General features: G+C 42.0%; 1 protein-coding gene across 2 annotated transcripts; it reads left to right on the top strand.

Moving 5' to 3' along the window:
- The first annotated feature begins 972 nt into the window (after window positions 1-972).
- LOC123991049 (serine/threonine-protein kinase PRP4 homolog) lies at window positions 973-21003 on the top strand. Of its 2 annotated transcripts, XM_046292190.1 has the most exons (15): window positions 973-1065; window positions 5976-7193; window positions 7459-7617; window positions 7923-8084; window positions 8187-8268; window positions 8510-8717; window positions 12286-12353; window positions 12544-12637; window positions 12907-13054; window positions 13388-13525; window positions 13753-13906; window positions 15070-15184; window positions 18308-18459; window positions 18607-18693; window positions 18909-21003. In XM_046292190.1, exons 1-15 carry the CDS (start codon window positions 1004-1006, stop codon window positions 19110-19112), a joined length of 3051 nt encoding a protein of 1016 aa, XP_046148146.1. In that variant the 5' UTR covers window positions 973-1003; the 3' UTR covers window positions 19113-21003. The 2 variants fall into 2 exon arrangements, with proteins under 2 accessions (XP_046148146.1, XP_046148147.1); XM_046292191.1 differs by lacking the exons at window positions 18308-18459; window positions 18607-18693; window positions 18909-21003 and adding an exon at window positions 15950-16048.
- The last annotated feature ends 1102 nt before the right edge of the window (window positions 21004-22105 follow it).

A 22105-nucleotide genomic window follows, 5' to 3' on the forward strand; every position in this document is an offset into this window, starting at 1 on the left:
CAGGGTTTAACTCTGAGTACTGCCACCTATTTTAGTCCAAGTCAAGCACTAACTGTGAAGTGGTACATAAATGCTTGATTATGATCACCTTGCTCTGCTCTTTGACCTCTCAGATGGTAGCAGTCAGATGTAATAACATTGTGTCAATTGTGTTGGGCTGATATTATTAGATCAGAGATGGATTGTGAGTGACAAATCCCAGTGGTGGGAACACCTGAGAGATTACCCTGGTCTTAGGTTTCTGCTTTTAAACTATGAAAAACTACACAAAAATCTCTGAAACTGGAAACACTTATCTCCCTCACTAGCTTTAAGCACCAGCTATCAGAGCAGCTCACAGATTACTGCACCTGTACATAGCCCACCTATAATTTAGCCCAAACAACTACTCCTTTCCCTACTGTATTTATTTTATTTATTTTGCTCCTTTGCACCCCATTATTTTTATTTCTACTTTGCACATTCTTCCACTGCAAATCTACCATTCCAGTGTTTTACTTGCTATATTGTATTTACTTTGCCACCATGGCCTTTTTTTTGTTGCCTTTACCTCCCTTATCTCACCTCATTTTCTCACATCGTATATAGACTTGTTTCTACTGTATTATTGACTGTATGTTTGTTTTACGCCATGTGTAACTCTGTGTCGTTGTATGTGTCGAAATGCTTTGCTTAATCTTGGCCAGGTCGCAATTGTAAATGAGAACTTGTTCTCAACTTGCCTACTTGGTTAAATAAAGGTGAAATAAATTTAAAAAATAGACCAACACTTGGATAAAGTCAAAGGCTAAGACTAATAGAGAATGTACCTCCTTCTCCTTGTCACTGTCAGCATACTCTGATACATCACTGTCCCCTGGTGAACAGAAGTAGAACGTTTGCATTTTCAGTCAACACAGTACGTCGCCGGTGCTGTAGAGGGCAGATGTACAATTTATTGCAGTTGTGTGTACAGTGTACAATACTTTGAAGGAAGGACCCCCGCCTTCCCCGGCTGAGGAAAATGGCCGACGTAGAGCTGGAAATCGAGTCTACAAGAATGAATAATAATGGAAACGAACACGTGTAAGACATTTTAGAGGATTACACAGTCATGCAATTTATTTGTTGTGCGTTTATTCGGCTCAGTGATTTTGGCAAGTCAACGTTGTGGTCGTTGTATCTGTTTTCTTCAGCATTAAAACAGTACTAGGCTAGCTAGCTTGCTAACTATATAGAGCTAGCCTGCCATCTCGACTTAGCTAGCACCGAGTGGTCGAACGTGTTTGCTGACATGTTTACATGTTTTCTATACATAAACCACAGATAAACTATACCATAAACCATTCAAACCCTAGTGCCATAACATGTGCCTTTATATTCTAGCTATTTTGCTCGCTAGCTATCTAGCTAACAATACCAATTGCATCAGTAAGAAGTTAAGGTAGCAAGCTAGCCAGTGTTTGCGAGCAAGCTAACACGTTAGCTGGGTAATTCTCACAAAACTTGACATTTGACCAAACAATTTAACATTTTCACGAAATGTTATATTGGATCACTGAGATTAGGATATGTAGTTATCTATTTTATGATTATTCTTATGTTGTTTTGTTTTTACAGTTATGCATTTTACCTAAATTTCCACAACTACCAATACAAAAATGCTCCATACTGTAACGTTACACTAACCGTTTTCAGTCCAAAAAAGTTGAACAAATCCATATTTTATATATATTTTTACATTAATATTTTTATTTTCCCGTAATGAAAAGGCCTGAGTTAAACATAGCACTGAAAATAAAAAATATAAAAAATACAATTATTTTTATGTATTTTGTAATTTCTCATTACCATAACATAGCGGTTTTAATATTTTGTCATCACTTGTGTATACATGTTTATTTTTATCTACACATATTTGGATAAAGAACAAAAGTAAAACTATTAGATTAAGCCAAAGTTGTATTTTTCCTAATATTTCAAAAACAAATGGTGCATTATGGTAATGATGAGCAGGTTTTTGAGACTGCATGTTTCGGTAATGAGTGTTGGATAGTTTGCCATTGAAAAACTCTACTTATCTCTCTGAGATTTAGTAATTTGTTCATCCCAAATGATTTGCATAATACTAAAATCACTAATGCAATTTACTAAAATACCCCTTAATTACAGTACAAGTACTGTAATCACATGCATATATTTTCAAAAGTAAGATTTATTTTTATTTTTAAGGTCTTTACAGGTAGTATTGCTGTATTTGGACATTTGTGTTTGTAAGGAATTTTAGATGTATTTCTGGATTGAATGGGATGCTAGGGGCAAACGGCATAACACAATATGCCTATAAAGTATCTAAATACATGAGATATGGACCAAAAACTGTCTTGGGGATATTAAAGGTAGACTCAGCGATATGACGTAGCTGCAGAAAGTAAACAGCATTAGGGGGTCAATTTCCGCCACAACTAAGAGCGTTGAAGCGTAAACCCCAAATTCTCCTCTGTTCTGGTGCCCTGACTACCATGCTGTGAACAGCATGAAGCGAACCCATGCACAGATACTGTGTATCACTGTTTTAGAGCTAAGTCTTGCGTCTCGCTCATCTCAATATCTGCGGTGCTGCTCATGGCAATGTCATTTTGCTGAGTCTACCTTTAAACAACAGTATACAGTGGCAAGAAAAAGTATGTGAACCTAGACTTCTGCATAAATTGGTCATAAAAATGGATCTGGTCTTCATTAAGTCACGACAATAGACAAACACAGTCTGCTTAAACTAATAACACCCAAACAATTATACGTTCTCATGTCTTTATTGAACAAACCATGTTAACACTCACAGTGCAGGGTGGGAAAAGTATGTGTAACTGGTTGACCCTACTTTGGCAGTAATAACCTCAACCAAACATTTTCTGTAGTTGTGGATCAGACCTGCACAATGGTCAGGAGGAATTTTGGACCATTCCTCTTTACAAAACTGTTTCAGTTCAGCAATGTTCTTGGGATGTCTGGTGTGAACCGCTCTCTTGAGGTCATGCCACAGCATCTGTCAGGACTCTGACTGGGCCACTCCAGTAGGTGTATTTTCTTCTTCCTGTTGCATCACCAAACTTCTTTTGAGCTTCAGTTGGCAGACAGCCTTACATTATCCTGCAAATTGTCTTGATAAACTTGGGAATTCATTTTTGTGTTGATGATAGCATGCTGTCCAGGCCCTGAGGCAGCAAAGCAGCTCCAAACCATGATGCTCCCTTCACCATACTTTACAGTTGGGATGAGGTTTTGATGTTGGTGTGCTGTGCCTTTTTTTCTCCACACATAGTGTTGTGTGTTCTTTCCAAACAACTCAACTGTAGTTTAATCTGTCCACAGAATATTTTCCCAGTAGCGCTGTGGAACATCCAGATGCTCTTTTGCAAACTTCAGACGTGCAGCAATGTTTTTTTGGGGACAGCAGTGACTTCTTCTGTGGTATCCTCCCACCATTCTTGTTTAGTGTTTTACGTATCGTAGACTCATCAACAGAGATGTTAGCATGTTCCAGAAGTTTCATGGGGCGACAGGGTAGCCTAGTGGTTAGAGCGTTGGACTGGTAACCGAAAGGTTGCAAGTTCATATCCCGAGCTAACAAGGTACAAATGTGTCGTTCTGCCTCTGAAAAGGCAGTTAACTCATTGAAAATAAGAATTTGTTCTTAACTGACTTGCTTAGTTAAATAAAGGTAAAATAAAAAGTTATTTAAGTCTTTAGCTGACACTTAAGATTCTTCTTAACCCCATTAAGAAAAATGGGTTTAAGGGTAGCCTAGTGGTTAGAGCGTTGGACAGAGTAGCAACAGTGCTGAACTTTCTCTATTTGTATTACCGTGGACTGACTAACATCAAGGCATTTAGAGATACTTTTGTAACCCTTTCCAGCTTTATACAAGTCAACAATTCGTAAACTTGGGTCTTCTGAGAACTCTTTTGGTCGAGGTATGGTTCACATCAGGCAGTGCTTCTTGTGAAAAGCAAACTTGTCATGTCAGTCATTACAGACCTATTTATAACAATTTTGTGAGTGGTTTTTATAGGGCAGGTCAGTTCTAACCAACATCTCCAATCTCGTCTCAATGATTGTACTCCAGGTTAGCTGACTCCTGACTCCAATTTGCTTTTGGAGAAGTCATTATGTTTTCCAACCTACACTGTAAATGTTTAAATTATGTATTCAATATAGACAAGAAAAATACAATAATTTGTGTTATTAGTTTAAGCAGACTGTGTTTGTCTGTTGTTGTGACTTAGATGAAGATCAGATCAAATTTTAAGACCAATTTATGCAGAATTCCAGATAATTCCAGAGTTCACATACTTTTTCTTGCCACTATAGGCGAGTGTGAAAACAAGTACAGATGTAAAAATGGTGGATATCCTACTTTAAGGGCTTGGGTTGCTCTTTGCTGAAACACGAACTGCCGATTGTGGCTTAAAGTAAGTTATATTTCTTGTACGTAATCAAATGTTGTTTTTACAAACAAATCAAGGTTTAAGGAATGGGCCTAGTAAAAAGATAAAGTTTCCAGTACAGCTCACCAATTGACTATAAATGAGACTTAATTTATTATCATTACTGAAATTAAAGGTTCTTATTATCGAAACTGACCTAAAAATGATGTTGTAATGAGAAATGTGTTTTGGTAATGAGTACCTTAACTCAATATGCAAATAATAGGAGACAGCCATTATGAGTCAGAAAACAATTGACCCATTCACACCTCCATGTTGGTAAGGTAATGGTTCTGAGTTTTGAACTACTCGTCACCCCCTTTTTATTCCATGCTGGCTGAAGACCTAGCTAGCTAGTAACTGTCTAACACCAGACACAGATGAAAGGGGAGACATATAACACAGGAGTTTGGTGGCACCTTAGATTTGTCATATTCATTATTCATTCATGATTCATTAAATTTGCTGACACCCTACAGTCAAATGTTGGCACCAGTAGAGTAGCTACAGTATCTAGCTATATAAACCACGCCCCTCCACAAACACGCCTTCTCCGATGTTGGTTACAAGGCTGTACTTATTTAAATTCGGTAAGAGAATATCATGTTACCATTGATGTATTACAATGAGAGTTGGGGTGATGTCACCCTATCCCCTTCATAATCCCGCCTCCTGAATCCAAGTGTTTGACATGGGGAAGAGGACCAGTAACTTTATGATCAAACTTCATCAATGTAGAAGCAACAGTGATTTTTCATACTTTGGTAATTATACTTGTTTAAAAAAAAATAATCCTTTATTTAACTATGCAGGTCAGTTAAGAACAAATTCTTATTTTCAATGATGGCCTACCCCGACCAAACCCTCCCCAAACCCGGACGACGCTGGACCAATTGTGCGCCGCCCTATTGCACTTTATTTTGGTTTCATCCAAATATCATCCAATTTCATGAAAAACGTGATTTTTACTGTTCATGACCTTGAACAAAATTTCAACTTACTCCTGAAAGTTGTAATAGTAGAATGTGCAAGTTTTAAATTGGGTAGTTCATCATCAGTTTTCCTCTTGTCATGTCAGTCATTACAGACCTATTTATAACATTTCATAAATGTACAGATCAACTAGCCCATTTTGTTGTAATTGAGTTACTCAAATATCACATGAACACACAAGACATGTAGAATTGTAGGAAATTGCCTTTAAAACAGACAAAGAAAATCTGCACCCCATGACAAAATGTGTAGAATTACAGGAGATAAGCTTTAACCTGCTACAAAAATTATCCACCAACAAGAGGGGTGCATGTAACTCAATTTTCTACAGATATGTTTAAAACTGGTTTCATGAGAATCACCCAGCTAGTAGTAGGCTAAGTAACGTTAGTTATGGCGGTAAAGTCAGGAAGCAGGATAGTAATGTTTTGGTCGATGAATGTTGTCGCTAACCATGTTACAAAAAAGTTATTGGTTTAAATTATATCTTTGACCAATCTCTTTTTATCTCCACAGGAAAGAAGATTTGGAGAGCAATGAGAAGACTGGGAGCGAGGAGGAGAGTGTTGAAAATTCTGAAGATGAAGAGGACGATAAAGAGGTTGGAGAGGGGGCAGCTGAAATGAATGGAGAAAAGACAGCAGAGAGGTCCAAACATTACAGCAGTGGCAGCAAACACAAGAAAAAGAAGCACAAACACCGCAGCAAGCACAAAAAACACAAACACGCCTCCGAAGAGGACAAGGACCGCAAGCGCAAACATAGACACAAACACAAGAAACACAAACGTAAAGATGGCTCTTCTCCATCCGCCCCTGGCGTCAACAGCTCCTTCAGCCACAGAAAAACGGACATATCTCCTGTATCTGATGACAAGGCTTTATTGGAGGAGTTGGAGAAACAGAGGGCCATGATCAAAGCAGAGCTAGACAGCCAGATGATGGAGGGGGGCAAGGTGCAGTCAGGCATGGGCCTCATCCTACAGGGTTATAACTCTGGCTCTGAGGAGGGAGATGGAGATGGGGGGGTCCGGAATGGGGAGCAGCACCAGAGGGGCAGCATGGCAAAGCCCCCCTCCCCCAGGGGTAGGAGTGGTAAATCCAGACGGGACACCACAGAAGCAGGCAAGTCCAGCTCCAAGCGCCACAGTCGGAGCAAGTCTAGGGACAAGACTGGCAAGGAGTCCAAGTCAGACAAAACGACCAAAGGCACCAAAAACACTGCTGCCAAAGACCGTGGCTGCAGCAAATCAAAAGAGAGGAAACGTTCCCGGAGCAGGTCCAAAGAGAGAAGCAAGAAGTCTCCTTCCCCCTATAGCAGGAGATCAGAGCAGAGGGGTGGCCGCTTGGATAAACGCTCTTCGCCCCAGAACGATGACAGACCAAACGCGGTGCACGGCAGCTGGAAGTCCAGATCACGGGAGCGTCCAGGACGATCGGATGCGGAGAAAGAGCCGGACAAGAGGCCGACCAAGTCCCCGTTTAAGGACACCTCGTCAGGGAAAGAGAATCGCTCTCCCCAAAGGCGAGGAGGAAGGGAGCTCAGCAGCCCCCAGAGGAGACGCAGCACCTCCCCACGCTCCACCAGAGACTCCCAACAGGCATCAGCTTCAGCCTCTACCTCCAAACAGGGCTCTCCTTCCAGAGCAGCCAGGTCCCCAGCCAGGAGAGGCAGCAGTCGCTCCATAGACGCCAGGAGGAGGGATGCTGACAGACAGGGCTCCTCACCACTAAGGTCCGTTACTATGGAATAACCTGCAGTCCACCCCCTATTTCTCCAACTTTGAGTCCCAATGTTTTTATTTTTTTTAATGAGCCATCATTTATTTAAGCCTATATTATTATGAAATGTTTATGCAGTGCCTGTTTCTTGTCCCGTACTGAACAGCAGTAGAGGTCTGTACATGGCAAGGGCAACTATTACTTTTGTGTTTTAGGATTGGGCATTAAGAATGTGCTACTATCCACCACTGATCTTTTAAGCTTTCTCTCTCCTACAGGAAGCGAATACGGCCAGAAGCAGGACCAGGGGGTAGAGCGAGGTCACGGGAGACCAGCCCCAGAGGTGCTCCCCAAGGTCGCAGGATGAGCCGCTCTCCCTTCAGAAGAAGGTCTCCCTCGCCCTTCCGGAGACGGAGTAGATCTCCACTGAGACGCAGGTTAGACGAGACAAGCTGAAACTTTGTGTGTGTGGATGAGTTGGGCAAAATGGAATCTGCAAGAGTTCTTCCTCAATCCTTCAGAAATGTATTGAGATGATGCCTGCATTATTATTGAAGATACTAGATTCGCATAGCTAGTTCCTTTCCGACTGATTCCCTTTCAGATTCTGTCTGGCTTTATTGATGAAGCTTTAGTGATGTCAGAGTAGGAGGCTCGTAAGCCAAGGTTGTCTAAGGGTTTGTTAAGTGTTTAACAAACCATTCAGAACAACACAAAGCGTTTCCTTTGCTGTGCGCTGCAGGTCACCAGAGAGGGACAGGTACGGCCGTCTCAGACAGTACGGCAGGCGCTCCAACTCCCGGGACCGGGACAGGAGGAGGAGACATGGCCGGGACGAGGACAAATTCAAGGGCAGCCTCTCTGAGGGCATGAAGGCCGACAAGGAGTCCTCCGAAGAGGAAGTGTGAGTAGAGGGAGAACACACACACACAAATGCTATACTCTGCAATATGGTAATTCTCTGGGTGATTGTGTGTTCTTGTAAGTGGGTTTATTTTGTGCTCAGGTTCGAGGATTTTGACGGTGAGGAGGTGGATGAAGAGGCTCTCATAGAGCAGCGCCGCCAGCAGCGTCTAGCTATCGTCCAGGTCAGTTCCTCTCTCACTCTGCTGTTGGACTGTCCATAGCTGTTTCAGGGATCCCCAAGTCCAGTGTTTTGTTTGTTTACAGACACATCCTCTATTTTTTTCTACTCGGATATGGGAATTTTCACAATTAGATTTTTCATGATACACCGCTGAAATTGTCCCACATCCGGAAAAATAAGATATTCGTTTGGATCTCCATTGTTGTGACCTCTCTATGCCTGAAACCTTTCTCCCCGCGTAGAAATACCGTGGCGGCAACGAGGACAGCATGACGTCTATGGCGTCGGATCCCAGTAGCCCCCAGAGCAGCACGCGGAGCCGCTCGCCCTTACCAGACGACATCCTGGAGCGCGTGGCGGCCGACGTGAAGGAGTACGAGCTGGAGAACCTGGACACGTTTGAGGAGAACATCAAGGCCAAGCAAGGCCTCATCACACAGGAGAAGGATGGTGAGTAAAGGGTCAGGCAAGGTGAAAATATATGCGCCCTATTTCCTACAGTATATGGTTGATACAACCATCCCAGCTCTGCAGATTTTGCTGTGAAGAGACAGAATCAGTAGATTATATGTTTTGGTACTCTCCATATGTTGCCTGTTTTTGGTTGCATGTCCAGGGATGGCTGTACAATTGCAACATTTACTTGGAGCTAACTGCAGAAAGCGCTACTGGGTGAACTGAAAATTCATAGTCAATCGATCAATATTAATACTTTTAGCAAACATTTTTATCTTTAATTTACAATCTGTAGAAACTATGACAATAGAAAGGATCAGAACTTTTGTGAAACATCACAGAACAGTTGAAAATTATGGCAAATAGAAATCCAATATGGATGGTGTTAAGTGACAGATGGAAGGGGTTGATTGGAGCTGAAGGGTGGGACTAATAACAAGTGTTATTATATACTGTATTATATACTGTGTCCATAAAATGCATATACAGTTGAAGTCGGAAGTTTACTTACACCGTAGCCAAATACATTTAAACTCAGTTTTCACAATTCCTTACATTTAATCCTAGTAAAAATTCCCTATCTGAGGTCAGTTAGGATCACCACTTAATTTTTAGAATGTGAAATGTCAGAATAATAGTAGAGAGAGTGATTTATTTCAGCTTTTATTTCTTTCATCACATTCCCAGTGGGTCAGAATTGTAGTATTTGGTAGCATTGCCTTTAAATTGTTTAACTTGGGTCTAATGTTTCGGGTAGCCTTCCACAAGCCTCCCACAATAAGTTGGGTGAATTTTGGCCAATTCCTCCTGACAGAGCTGGTGTAACTGAGTCAAGTTTATAGGCCTCCTTGCTCACACACGCTTTTCCAGTTCTGCCTACAAATTCTCTATAGGATTGAGGTCAGGGATTTGTGATGGCCACTGTGATGGCCAATACCTTGACTTTGTTGTCCTTAAGCCATTTTGACACAACTTTGGAAGTATGCTTGGGGTCATTGTCCATTTGGAAGACCCATTTGCGACCAAGCGTTAACTTCATGACTGATGTCTTGAGATGTTGCATCAATATATCCACATCATTTTCCTGCCTCATGATGTCATCTATTTTATGGAGTGAACCAGTCCCTCCTGCAGCAAAGCACCCCCCTCAACATGATGCTGCCACCCCGTACTTCACGGTTGGGATGGTGTTCTTCAGCTTGCAAGCCTCCCCCTTTTCTTCCAAACATAATGATGGTCATTATGGCCAAACAGTTCTATTTTTGTTTCATCAGACCAGAGGACATTTCCCCAAAAAGTATGACCTTTGTCCCCATGTGCATGCAGTTGCAAACCGTAGTCTGGCTTTTTTATGGCAGTTTTGGAGCAGTGGCTTCTTTCTTGCTGAGCGGCCTTTCAGGTTATGTCGATATTGGACTCGTTTTACTGTGGATATAGATACTTTAGTACCTGTTTCCTCCAGCATCTTCACAAGGTCCTTTGCTGCTTTTCTGAGTGGTATGACAGCTGCGTGGTCCCAGTGTGTTTATACTTGCATACTATTATTTGTACAGATGAACATCGTACCTTCAGGCGTTTGGAAATTGCTCCCAAGGATGAACCAGACTTGTGGAGGTTTTCAATTGTTTTTCTGAGGTCTTTGCTGATTTATTTTGATTTTCCCATGATGTCATGCAAAGAGGCGCTGAGTTTGAAGGTAGGCCTTGAAATACATCCACAGGTACACCTCCAATTGACTCAAATTATGTCAATTAGCCTATCAGAAGCTTCTGACGGCATGACATTATTTTCTGGAACTTTACAAGCTGTTTAAAGGCACAGTCAACTTAGTGTATGTAAACCTCTGACCCACTGGAATTGTGATACAGTGAAATAATCGGTCTGTAAACAATTGTTGGAATGCACTATATAGATGTCCTAACCGACTTGCCAAAACTATAGTTTGTGGAGTGGTTGAAAAACGAGTTTTAATGACTCCAATATGTAAACTTCCGACTCAACTGTATTTTATATATTTTTGGTGTGTATATAATATATGGCAAATAGAAACTGGATGGTCTTCAGAGATAGATGGGAGGGGTTGAGGGTAGAGGAAGGATAGGTGTAAAAACAAACAACGTATAACTATTGTATAATAGCTTGTGTCCGTAAAATGTATATAGTATGTATGAACTGGAAGTAGAAGCCTAAGTGTTGTTCATTAGTTTAGTCCAATTAGGGAAGGGATCATCGAGTTAGTGGAAAATATAAGAAAACTACAACAAATAAAAAAGAACTGTTCACAACCGCTGTCGCGCAATGTTATTTTAGGGCTTATGTGACACAGCTCACTTGCCAGCAATTTTCCGTCCAATGGGCAACATCAAATGTGAAAAAATACCTTAAGAAATAGGTTGAGATTCTCACGTGGCCCATTACTGGGGTATAACAGTCATATGATAGATGTAGTTTGAAGGGAGCAGACTTAATTTCTTTCAAGCTATTTTTATAGTCAAACTTTTAGGAGTGGGATGTTTTCAGACTGAGAAATATGATGATCAATATTTATTTCCAGGCAATGTAGTGAACTATAGCCAAATCATATTTAGGAAGTACATGTCCCTGGAAAGATAACTGACCTGTGTTTCTATGACCATGCATAGGCTATAGCCTACTATACTTAATTGAGACCACACACACGCACCTGGTCTCGCAGGTATGGCTACTGAACTGGAAGCAGCAGGAATGATGACAGCCACACTTCCTATGTTTTGCATATAGGATATAGCCTACGTTTTAGGAGGACGATTTGCAGGCAGAGACAAAATAAATGGGTAGGCAACACTCACTCACCATAGTAGCCTAACCTATGTGTGCCTTTGCCTTTTCAATGATGATTTTAAAAATGTATTGCACGTTGACTTATGTTGGTTGAGTGCCCTCCACTTTCCATTATCAGTATTTATTTGCGGACACCAGTAAACTACATTGTAATCATATTTAAGTTAACAGCCACGTGATTCTCCGCTCGTATAGACAGCCTACTCTATTTCCCTGAGACCACACATACTAGGCGCGCTACTAGGGAGTTAGGCTAGTGAAGTTGAATAATGTGGAAAAATATGTGCTTTTAATACAATTCCGGAGGATAACGCATACAAATCAGATAGACGACCGTTTACAAATAATCTGGCGGACAACAAAAGTATTTGCCCGCTCCCGCCCGCAGCATGAAAATTGCTGACAGTGCCGTAATGATTCTATTGTGTAGTTTCTGTGTTTTCATGTACCGTCTTTTTAAGCACATGACCAAATTAATTTCCCCCTAGTGGGATAATAAAGTTGATCTGAAATTGAATCTGTCTGCTTGGGAGAAAGCTGACAATGCAGTAGTGACTTAACACATATGACTAACATTGACCAATGCAGGGGTTGTAAATTAGTCTTCGGTCCCCTATAGTCATTCAGTTGCATTCCTTCAGGTCATATTTTTAGGCCAAAACATGTGCCATGTTTCTACTAACAGCTCACAAATGTAACGTTTTAAAACAAAATCTTGTTTCCTCCTCCCTCTTTCCGTTAGGACTTAAAAAGCCCTCAGCCCCTGATATGTTTACAGAATCGGACGACATGTTTGAAGCAGCCATTGATGTAAGTCTTACAGGAGCCTCATTCCCCTCCATGTTTGTATCTCTGATCTTTAGAGTGCAACTCTGGACTAGACACGCAAGCCCGTCCTTATCTTCTGAATGATCTCTGTTGCAGTAGATCATTATGTGAGTGTGGTTGAATGTTTGGTCATGTTGTGGCTGAACCATTGGTCGTATATATCTCTGTACAGAGTGCCAGGATGAGAGCAGCAGGTGTGGGGGGGAAGGACTTCAAAGAGAACCCCAACCTCCGGGACAACTGGACCGACGCAGAGGGTTACTACCGTAAGTGCCCTTGACAGTACACTGTACAAATGTTACTGTCATTCACTAATTCATCAATTAAAGGCTGCTGAGCTTCCTTTTCTCTATAAATCAGCCCTGTTTGGAAACAGTCCATGTAGTCTTACAGTATTCAGTGTGGTCCTTTGATTTCACGATCACTCAATATAGTGTTATTTTAGGCCTGGAAACTGGATATATCATTGAAAAATGTCCAACACTTTATAAACATGCCCCTCATCTCTTCCCTCTGTGTGCCACCTGTATGTTAGGTGTGAACATCGGGGAGACACTGGACAAGCGCTACGACGTGTATGGCTACACAGGCCAGGGAATGTTTAGCAATGTGATCAGGGGCAGGGACACGGCCCGCGCCGGACAGGATGTGGCTGTCAAGATCATCCGCAACAACGAGCTCATGTAGGTCCTCACGCAGGCAAGCCTCAGGACTCAAATGGCACCCCATTCCCTATATAGTCTACTACTTTTGACCAGCACTCTTGACCAGGGCCCATAGCTCTCTATTCAAAAGTAGTGCACTATATAGGCAATAGGGTGCCATTTGGGTTTGTCTGGTCTCTATTTAATTTATTGTTATGGGAGAATATTGCCTTTACCACCCATACATTTGAATTTATGGGTATTCCATCTATATCTACGTTCCTTGAACGAGGGGAATTTATCTGATTTATTTATACAAATAAATAAAAAACAATCAATGCTTACCTTGCTGATTTTGTTTTGGGTCTCCAGGCAAAAGACTGGCCTGAAGGAGCTGGAGTTCCTCAAGAGGCTCAACGACGCCGACCCAGATGACAAGTTCCACTGCCTGCGCCTCTTCAGACACTTCTACCACAAGCAGCACCTGTGTCTGGTGTTTGAGCCCCTCAGGTACTGGCTGGGAGACTACCACTACTGCACTGTCACCACACTATGGCTATGTATTAAATAGCAACCTATTATAGGGCACTTCTGGTCAAAATTAATGCAATTTAAAGGGACTAGGGTGCATTTTCAGACACACCGTATTTCCTTGGTGGCTTTAATGGCACGCTGCAACGTGTTTGTCATCTAGCACACGGCTTCACTGGCTGTAACTCATGTCTTTCTCTTCCCAGTATGAACTTGCGCGAGGTGTTGAAGAAGTATGGTAAGGATGTGGGCCTCCACATCAAGGCTGTCCGCTCCTACACCCAGCAGCTCTTCTTGGCCCTCAAGCTCCTCAAACGGTGCAACATCCTCCACGCTGACATCAAGCCCGACAACATCTTGGTACGAGGCCCATATCATTATATTAGGAATGTGACATATGGAACATTTTGCTTAACTTTTAAACTGCAATTTTTTTTTACGGTTTCCAGTAAATAAAAAATAAAAAACAATCATAAAATTCCACATTAATTCACAATGCAGAATAATGGTCCTATTACGCATGTATGACCGCTAGGTACCGGGCAATAAAGTAATATCTTCCGCTGTCAGATATACCATTGAAAGCGCCTTGGTTACGGTATGTTTGTTTGTCTGTAAGGGTATACTACGGCTTTTTAAATGCCAACGCGAAACCTTCTCTGGAGATAGTTTTGAAACGTCACTGAACGGGCATTTTACTTATCTGAAAAAGGAATGCTGCTTCTGAAGCAGGACTAATGTCCATCAATAGGCGACCAAAAGTTACAAGACCCAGCTCACAGATCACTGCACCTGTACATAGCCCATCTGTAAATAGCCCATCCAACTGCCTCATCCCCATACTGTATTTATTTATTTATCCTGCTCATTTGCACCCCAGTATCTCTACTTGCACATTCATCTTCTGCATATCTACCATTCCAGTGTTTAATTGCTATATTATAATTACCTCGCCACCATGGCCTATTTATTGCCTTACCTCCCTTATCCTACCTCATCTATCTATCGACAATCAAATGCTGTATCTCACAATGGAATGCTGTTTTTTGCAATTTCTTGGCATGCAATGTCTCGCAAATTCAGTAAAGCAGGGCCTGTCATCAAAGAATAGGCTAGGATATTCTACACACAACAGACTCTCATCATTAGCGAAAAGAAAGAGCAGGCTAGCCAGCTGCACTGTGATTAACATTTTTGGGGGGGTAAAAAATAAAAATTCCGTTAGGGATTCCGTTACGGATCCCAATTTTGCTTATAAACGTTCACACCCCTACATTTATATACATCATCACTTGACTGTTAACCACTGCACTGAGTCTGGGTCGTGTTCATAAGGCACCAAATGGAAGAAAGCGGACTGAAACAGGGAGGGACTGCCTGGATTCGTCCTATAAAAATCACTCTCTTTTTTTCCGTTTTCTGTAGTGTTTTTTTTTATTTTTTTATTTAAGCGTTTTGCTACACTGCCCTAATGAATAAGATCCTGGTTTGATAGTGTCTGTTTCTCCGTCTCTCCCCACAAGGTGAATGAGTCGAAGACCATCCTGAAACTCTGCGATTTTGGCTCGGCATCCCACGTGGCGGACAACGACATCACGCCGTACCTCGTCAGCAGATTCTACAGAGCTCCCGAAATCAGTAAGTTGTGTTTGACTATGAAGATTTTTCTGTAATAATCAGGGATGTAAAACTCTTCACTTTAAACCTGCTTTGATCTCAAAATATATATTTTTTTATTTAACCTTTATTTAACTAATGGAGACATAGGTAAATGACAACAAAATAAAAAATGTGTTAGTGTGGTGTGTGTAACCATTATTTAACTAGGCAAGTCAGTTAAGAACAAATTCTTATTTATAATGACGGCCTACCAGAAGGCAAAAGGCCTGCTGGGACGGGGGCTGGGATAAACATATATATGACAAAACACACATCACGACATGAGACAACACAACACTACATGATAGCAGCACAAAACATAGTACAAACATTATTGGGCAGAGACAACAGCACAAAGGACAATAGAGTAGAGACAACAATATATCACACGAAGCAGCCACAACTGTCCCATCAAATTTTATTGGTCACATACACATGATTAGCAGATGTTATTGCGAGTGCAGCGAAATGCTTCTAGTTCCGACAGTGCAGCAATATCTAACATGTCATCTAACAATTCCACAACTACCTAATACACACAAATCTAAGTAAAGTAAAGGAATGGAATAAGAATATATACATATAAATACTGTCAGTAAGTGTCCATGATTTGAGTTTTTGAATGAAGAGATGGAGATAAATCATCCATGTGAATTGTGTTGATCTGTCTGACAAAAAGTTTATCACCCATTGAGCTATAAAATAGGCGTGAGCAGATCTTCTTGACTTCTTCTCCCTGTGCAGGGCCCGTTCCAGTCATAAGCGGCCGCTTAGTGCCCCAGCCCAACACATGATGGGGGGGGGCAACCAAATCTTGCTATAACCAGCCTTGACCCTGTGTGATCACTAAATAATGTATGTTTCTCATATCAAAATTCATTACTGAGAACAGAATGCATCCCCATACGTCAACTACAAATTTGAAAAATAATATACAGTATGTCCTATCAGAATGAGTGCTTCATCGTGTGTGTGTGTGTGTGTGTGTGTGTGTGTGTGTGTGTGTGTGTGTGTGTGTGTGTGTGTGTGTGTGTGTGTGTGTGTGTGTGTGTGTGTGTGTGTGTGTGTGTGTGTGTGTGTGTGTGTGTGTGTGTGTGTGTGTGTGTGTAAAGTTGGTTTCAAATAGGCCTAGTGTGTTTCTTCCTTAATGCCACAATGAAAATTAAGATCATAATGCATGTATACTCCTTTCTACATTCCTTACTGCCCAATCACATGTAGGTCTTTGGATATGAGCAAATCAGACATTTTCTGCAGTAGCCGATTTCTATTATACACTAAAAAGTGTGAAGTTAAATTAAATTTGTTGTATTGGTGTGAATATCAGGGACAGGTTTGTGTGCAGAACATATAGAACACGGGAACAGGGTGGCAGGGAAAACCCTGTGGTATCACAATACTAGTTAGTAGTGATGCACCAATATGACATTTTTGGCAGATACTGATAATTTCCTCGCCAAAAGAAACGCTACCATAACCGATATTTCAAATTTTAGTGGCCTTTTAGGCATTCTAGTACAGTTAAATAGTTAACACACACACATGGACGCAGCGGTCTTGGCACTGCATCTCAGTGCAAGAGGCGTCACTACAGTCCCTGGTTCGAATACAGGCTGTATCACATCCGGCCATGACTGGGAGTCCCATATGGCAGTGCCCAATTGGCCCAGCGTCGTTCGGGCTGTAATTGTAAATACGAATTTGTTCTTAATTGACTTGCCTAGTTAAATAATGGTTACACACACACACACCACACAAACAAAAACATTCTTTTGTTGGCATTTACATATGTCCCCATTACCAGTAAAACATCATCAAAACCTATTTCTTTCATTTACTTGCTGTGCTATTTCATTGTTCATTTTTGTCGTTTGATTCTCAACCAGGATTTCTATGCCTTTTGAGTCTTTGCGTGTCAAAAAAGATACGTGTCAAATAACACTGACATAATCTGTTTCCGTAGCTATAGTTAGCTGCCTAACTATACAGCTAGGTGTCATCATCTAAAATAACCCTAATTTAAAAGACAGTTCTTGTTTGATTAATGGTGGTCGGACCAATCTATGTGAAGCTAGCCACAATATTGGACTTTGCAGTTAGCCATCAAAATATTTGTATTCATTTGCATCACTGTCAATTATACACTTTTATTTTGAAGGCAAACTGCAAATTCCACTATTGAACCTAATTCTTATTGTGGCTAGCTTTACAACACAGTCCTGTCAAACCTCACTAGCCAGGTGAAGCTAGCTGGCTGCTTATAAATTTAGCTTTGGGCAACAGGGTTAAGTAGCTGGCTAGCTATTTATTTTCATGAACTGAAGTTCAATTTCAAAGGGGAACAAGTGGCATCCCAGCTAATACTTGCTCACAAGGATTCCTGAATCATTGCTAAGAATAATGAAAATGACTACAGTTTCTACTGGTCATTGTTTTCAGGCTGGTTGTATTGGTGCTAGCTAGGTACCTAGCTAAAGCTAGCTACCCCAGAAGTTGCGGTCGAACAAATGCTGCTTTATTACCAACACGGTATTGTAAACACATCAATTGTGGCCGGTGTTTGTTTGTTTGCAGACTTTTTTATACAGCTTTGACAGTGCTACTGAATCTTTTTTTGACACGCAAAGACCCAAACGGCGTTCCATAGTATGTATGTCGTGAAGCTAATAGCAGTGACGCTATTACTGTGTAACTCCAGTAGGGCAACATCTGAAAATAGCGCACTTGGTAACGTTAGTGTCGCGTCATTACGTCACGTACCTACGTTATATAGGTTTGCACGGTAGCTTTGACATTGGTTTTTAACATCGGCGTTAATCGGGCCGATACCGAAGTTGCCGCTTTTAGCTAATATTGTCCGATTCCAATATGTTCACCGATATATAGTGCATCCCTTCCACTTAGTATCGTCATACTTAACCTAGTATCACATTGTTAGTGAAATGTTGGTATTGTGATTAACCCAGTTTACACATATTTTGTTGGAGTGTTTCCTTGCAGATTTTTTTCCCCACCTTTTTTGGGCCCTCACCAGTTCTCATCGCTGAATGATGGTCTCACATACTTGGATCACATTCATTATGATGTCTCTCTCTATCACAGTCATTGGGAAGCCGTACGACTACAGCATAGACATGTGGTCGGTGGGCTGCACCCTATACGAACTCTACACAGGCAAGATCCTGTTCCCCGGCTCCTCCAACAACCACATGATCAAACTTGCCATGGACCTCAAGGGCAAGATGCCCAACAAGGTAATCTGTCCACATTACTGGACCTGGCTGGTTTCCTAGCCTCAACATTTTTTTCAAATTTAGATTTTGAGAGGAAGTCATAACATGGGGCATTGTACACTGTGTTGTAAGGTACAGATGATGTAATGTTTCTTCCTTTTTTCTCAGATGATCCGGAAAGGCCTGTTCAAAGACCAGCACTTTGATCAGAACCTCAACTTCCTCTACATTGAAGTAGATAAAGTGACTGAAAGGGTTTGTATATGTTTTACTTTTCACCTGCTACGTTTTCAGGAAACAATCTAAGAAAGAGGGCAAATGGCTCAAGCATAAATAACTTGCTAGGTTTGCCAGGGCTAATCATGAAGGCTCATTCAGATGCTTAATGGTTTTTGAATGGTTTCACTATCTTACAAAAAAAATCTTTCCACCTACCTCCATTCCACCCATCCACCCCGTCCCGTCCACAGGAGAAGGTGACAGTGATGAGCACCATCAACCCCACCAAGGACCTGTTGTGTGACATGGTGGGGGGCCAGCGGCTGCCCGAGGAGCAGAGGAAGAAGGTCCTGATCCTCAAAGACCTGATCGACGGCACTCTGATGCTGGACCCGGCCAAACGCATCAGTATCAACCAGGCCCTGCAGCACCCCTTCATCCAGGAGAAAATCTGACCTCAGACCAGCTCACACTACACCACTAGCCTGGTTCCAGATCCATTTGTGCTGTCTCGCCAACTATGGTCATTCTGATGTCAATTGCGTGACAACAACAACCATTGGCAAAACAGATCTGGGACCAGGCTACTATACCACCACCACCCAGAGCAGCGATGTCAGGTCAAATACTGCAGTATGGCAGCCAAAAAGACAAGACCAGACTCCTCATTAAGAATGTTATGGATGTATATTTTTCCCTCCCCTTATTTTGATTGATGGGTACTATAACCTGGTATCTAGTTTTATTGTAAATAGGTCATTGAAAATTGACATTCAAAAAAATGTTTTAACTGGCAATGAAATGACAGAGATTGACAGAATATAATTATTGTAAATATGTCTATTGCGTTGTTGGAAGAATCAGTGTTCATCAGTCTAGAAATTTGGGTCGTGTACTAGTCGCATCAAGAAGATGATACATAATGGCACATCTTCTGCAGTTTCTTTTTTATGATTACTAACATTGCTCATTCTGCTACGATGCATGCTTTTGAATATGCATTCTTTCATTGTGCCCTAGATGTGTGTAGCGCAGGCCTGTGTAATGTAAATGCTCTGTGTGCGTAGCAGCAATTATGTCCCATATGTAATGGCAGCACAAGCCCAATTTCACAGGTCCCAGGCCTGTGCTTAAGGAATGGACTCTCCTCAGAAAAATAGGAATGTTCCATTTCAAGCACGGTCATGTTATTTTACAGAACAGCCTCGATTGACTCCAATGATTTCACAACTTCTCTTTTATTTCTCACTTTTTCTCTCTCTGACATGGTCCTGACTATAGGCTCTCAGCCTCGTGCATGAGCCTTGTGTGTAAAACACATAAAAATGCCAGCTTGTGGAAGCCACCACTCTCCCTCATTGCTCTCCTATGTTGTGTTCACACAGTTTATTGGGTACACCCATGTAGTACCAGATCGGATTCCCCTTTGCCTCTAGAACAGCCTGGATTATTTGGGGCGTGGAATCTACAAGTCTGAAACGTTCCACAGGGATGTTGGTCCTTGCTAACGCAATGGCATCACACCACCGCCACCAGCCTGTACCGTTGACACCAGGCAGGATGGGTCCTGCTGCGTATTTACATTTAAGTCATTTAGCAGACGCTCTTATCCAGAGCGACTTACAAATTGCCAACTCTGACTCTGCCATCAGCATGACGCTTCAGGATTCGACAGACCAGGCAATTTTTTTCCACCTCTTTTTATTTATTTTTTAACCCCTTTTTCGCCCTAATTTCATGGTATCCAATTGGTAGTTAGTCTTGTCTCTTCGCTAACCCGGACCACGCTGGGCCAATTGTGCACCGCCCCATGGCTCTCCTGGTTGCGGCCAGCTGTGACAGAACCTGAACTCGAACCCATAATCTCTAGGCCCTATTTTTCCACTTCTCAATTGTCCAGTGTTGGTGATCGCGAGTGGAACCCGGTGTGCTCGTCTGCCGCAATAGCCCAACCGTGACAGGAATCGACGAGATCTGCGCTCCGAGATGCCCTTCTGCACACCACACTGCCATTATTTGTCTGCTTGTGGCCAGCCTGTTAGCTTGCACGATTATTGCCATTCTCCTTCGGCCCTTCACCAGTGAGCTGTTTTCGCACCATTCTCGGGACACCCTACACACTGTTGTGTGTGAAAAGCCCAGGAGGCAGCTGTTTCTGAGATACTGGATCCGGCGTTCCTGGCACCGACGATCATATGACATACAAAGTCGCTTAGTCTTTTTGCCCATTCTAACGTTCAACCGAACAGTAACTGAATGCCTCGATGCCTGTCTGCCTGCTTTATATACAGTCGTGGCCCAAAACATTGAGAATGACACAAAAATGAATTTCCACAAAGTTTGCTGCTTCAGTGTCTTTAGATATTTTGTCAGATGTTACTATGGATACGGAAGTATAATTACAAGCATTTCATAAGTGTCAAAGGCTTGTATTGACAATTACATGAAGTTGATGCAAAGAGTCAATATTTGCTGTGTTGACCCTTCTTTTTCAAGACCTCTACAATCTACCCCCGCATGCTGTCAATTAACTTCTGAGACTGATGGCAGCCCATTATTGCATAATCAATGCTTGGAGTTTGTCAGAATTTGTGGGGTTTTGTATGTCCACCCGCCTCTTGAGGATTGACCACAAATTCTCACTGGGATTAAGGTCTGGGGAGTTTCCTGGCCATGGACCCAAAATGTCAATGTTTTGTTCCCCGAGCCACTTAGTTATCACTTTTGCCTTATGGCCAGGTTGTCCATCATGCTGGAAAAGGCATTGTTCGTCACCAAACTGTTCCTGGATGGTTGGGAGAAGTTGCTCTCGGAGGATGTGTTGGTAACATTCTTTATTCATGGCTGTGTTCTTTGGCAAAATTGTGAGTGAGCCCACTCCCTTGGCTGAGAAGCAACCCCAATGGTCTTAGGATGCTTTACTCTTGGCATGACACAGGACTGGTGGTAAGCGCTCACCTTGTCTTCTCCGTACAAGCTTTTTTCCGGATGCCCCAAACAATTGGAAAGGGGATTCATCAGAGAGTCCTCAGCAGTCCAATCCCTGTACCTTTTGCAGAATATCAGTCTATATCAGAGAAGTGACTTGTTTGCTACCCTTCTTGACACCAGGCCATCCTCCAAAAGTCTGCCTCACTGTGCGTGCAGATGCACTCACACCTGCCTGCTGCCATTCCTGAGCAAACTCTGTACTGGTTGTGCCTCAATCCCACAGCTGAATCAACTTTCGGAGACGGTCCTGGCACTTGCTGGACTTTCTTGGGCGCCCTGAAGCCTTCTTCACAACAATTGAACCGCTCTCCTTGAAGTTCTTGATGATCCAATAAATGGTTGATTTAGGTGAAATCTTACTGGCAGCAATATCCTTGAAGCCATTTTTGTGCAAAGCAATGATGACGGCACATGTTTCCTTGCAGGTAACCATTGTTGACAAGAGGAAGAACAATGA

The sequence above is a fragment of the Oncorhynchus gorbuscha genome, linkage group LG12, assembly GCF_021184085.1.
Source record: "Oncorhynchus gorbuscha isolate QuinsamMale2020 ecotype Even-year linkage group LG12, OgorEven_v1.0, whole genome shotgun sequence".
NCBI lineage: Eukaryota > Metazoa > Chordata > Actinopteri > Salmoniformes > Salmonidae > Oncorhynchus > Oncorhynchus gorbuscha.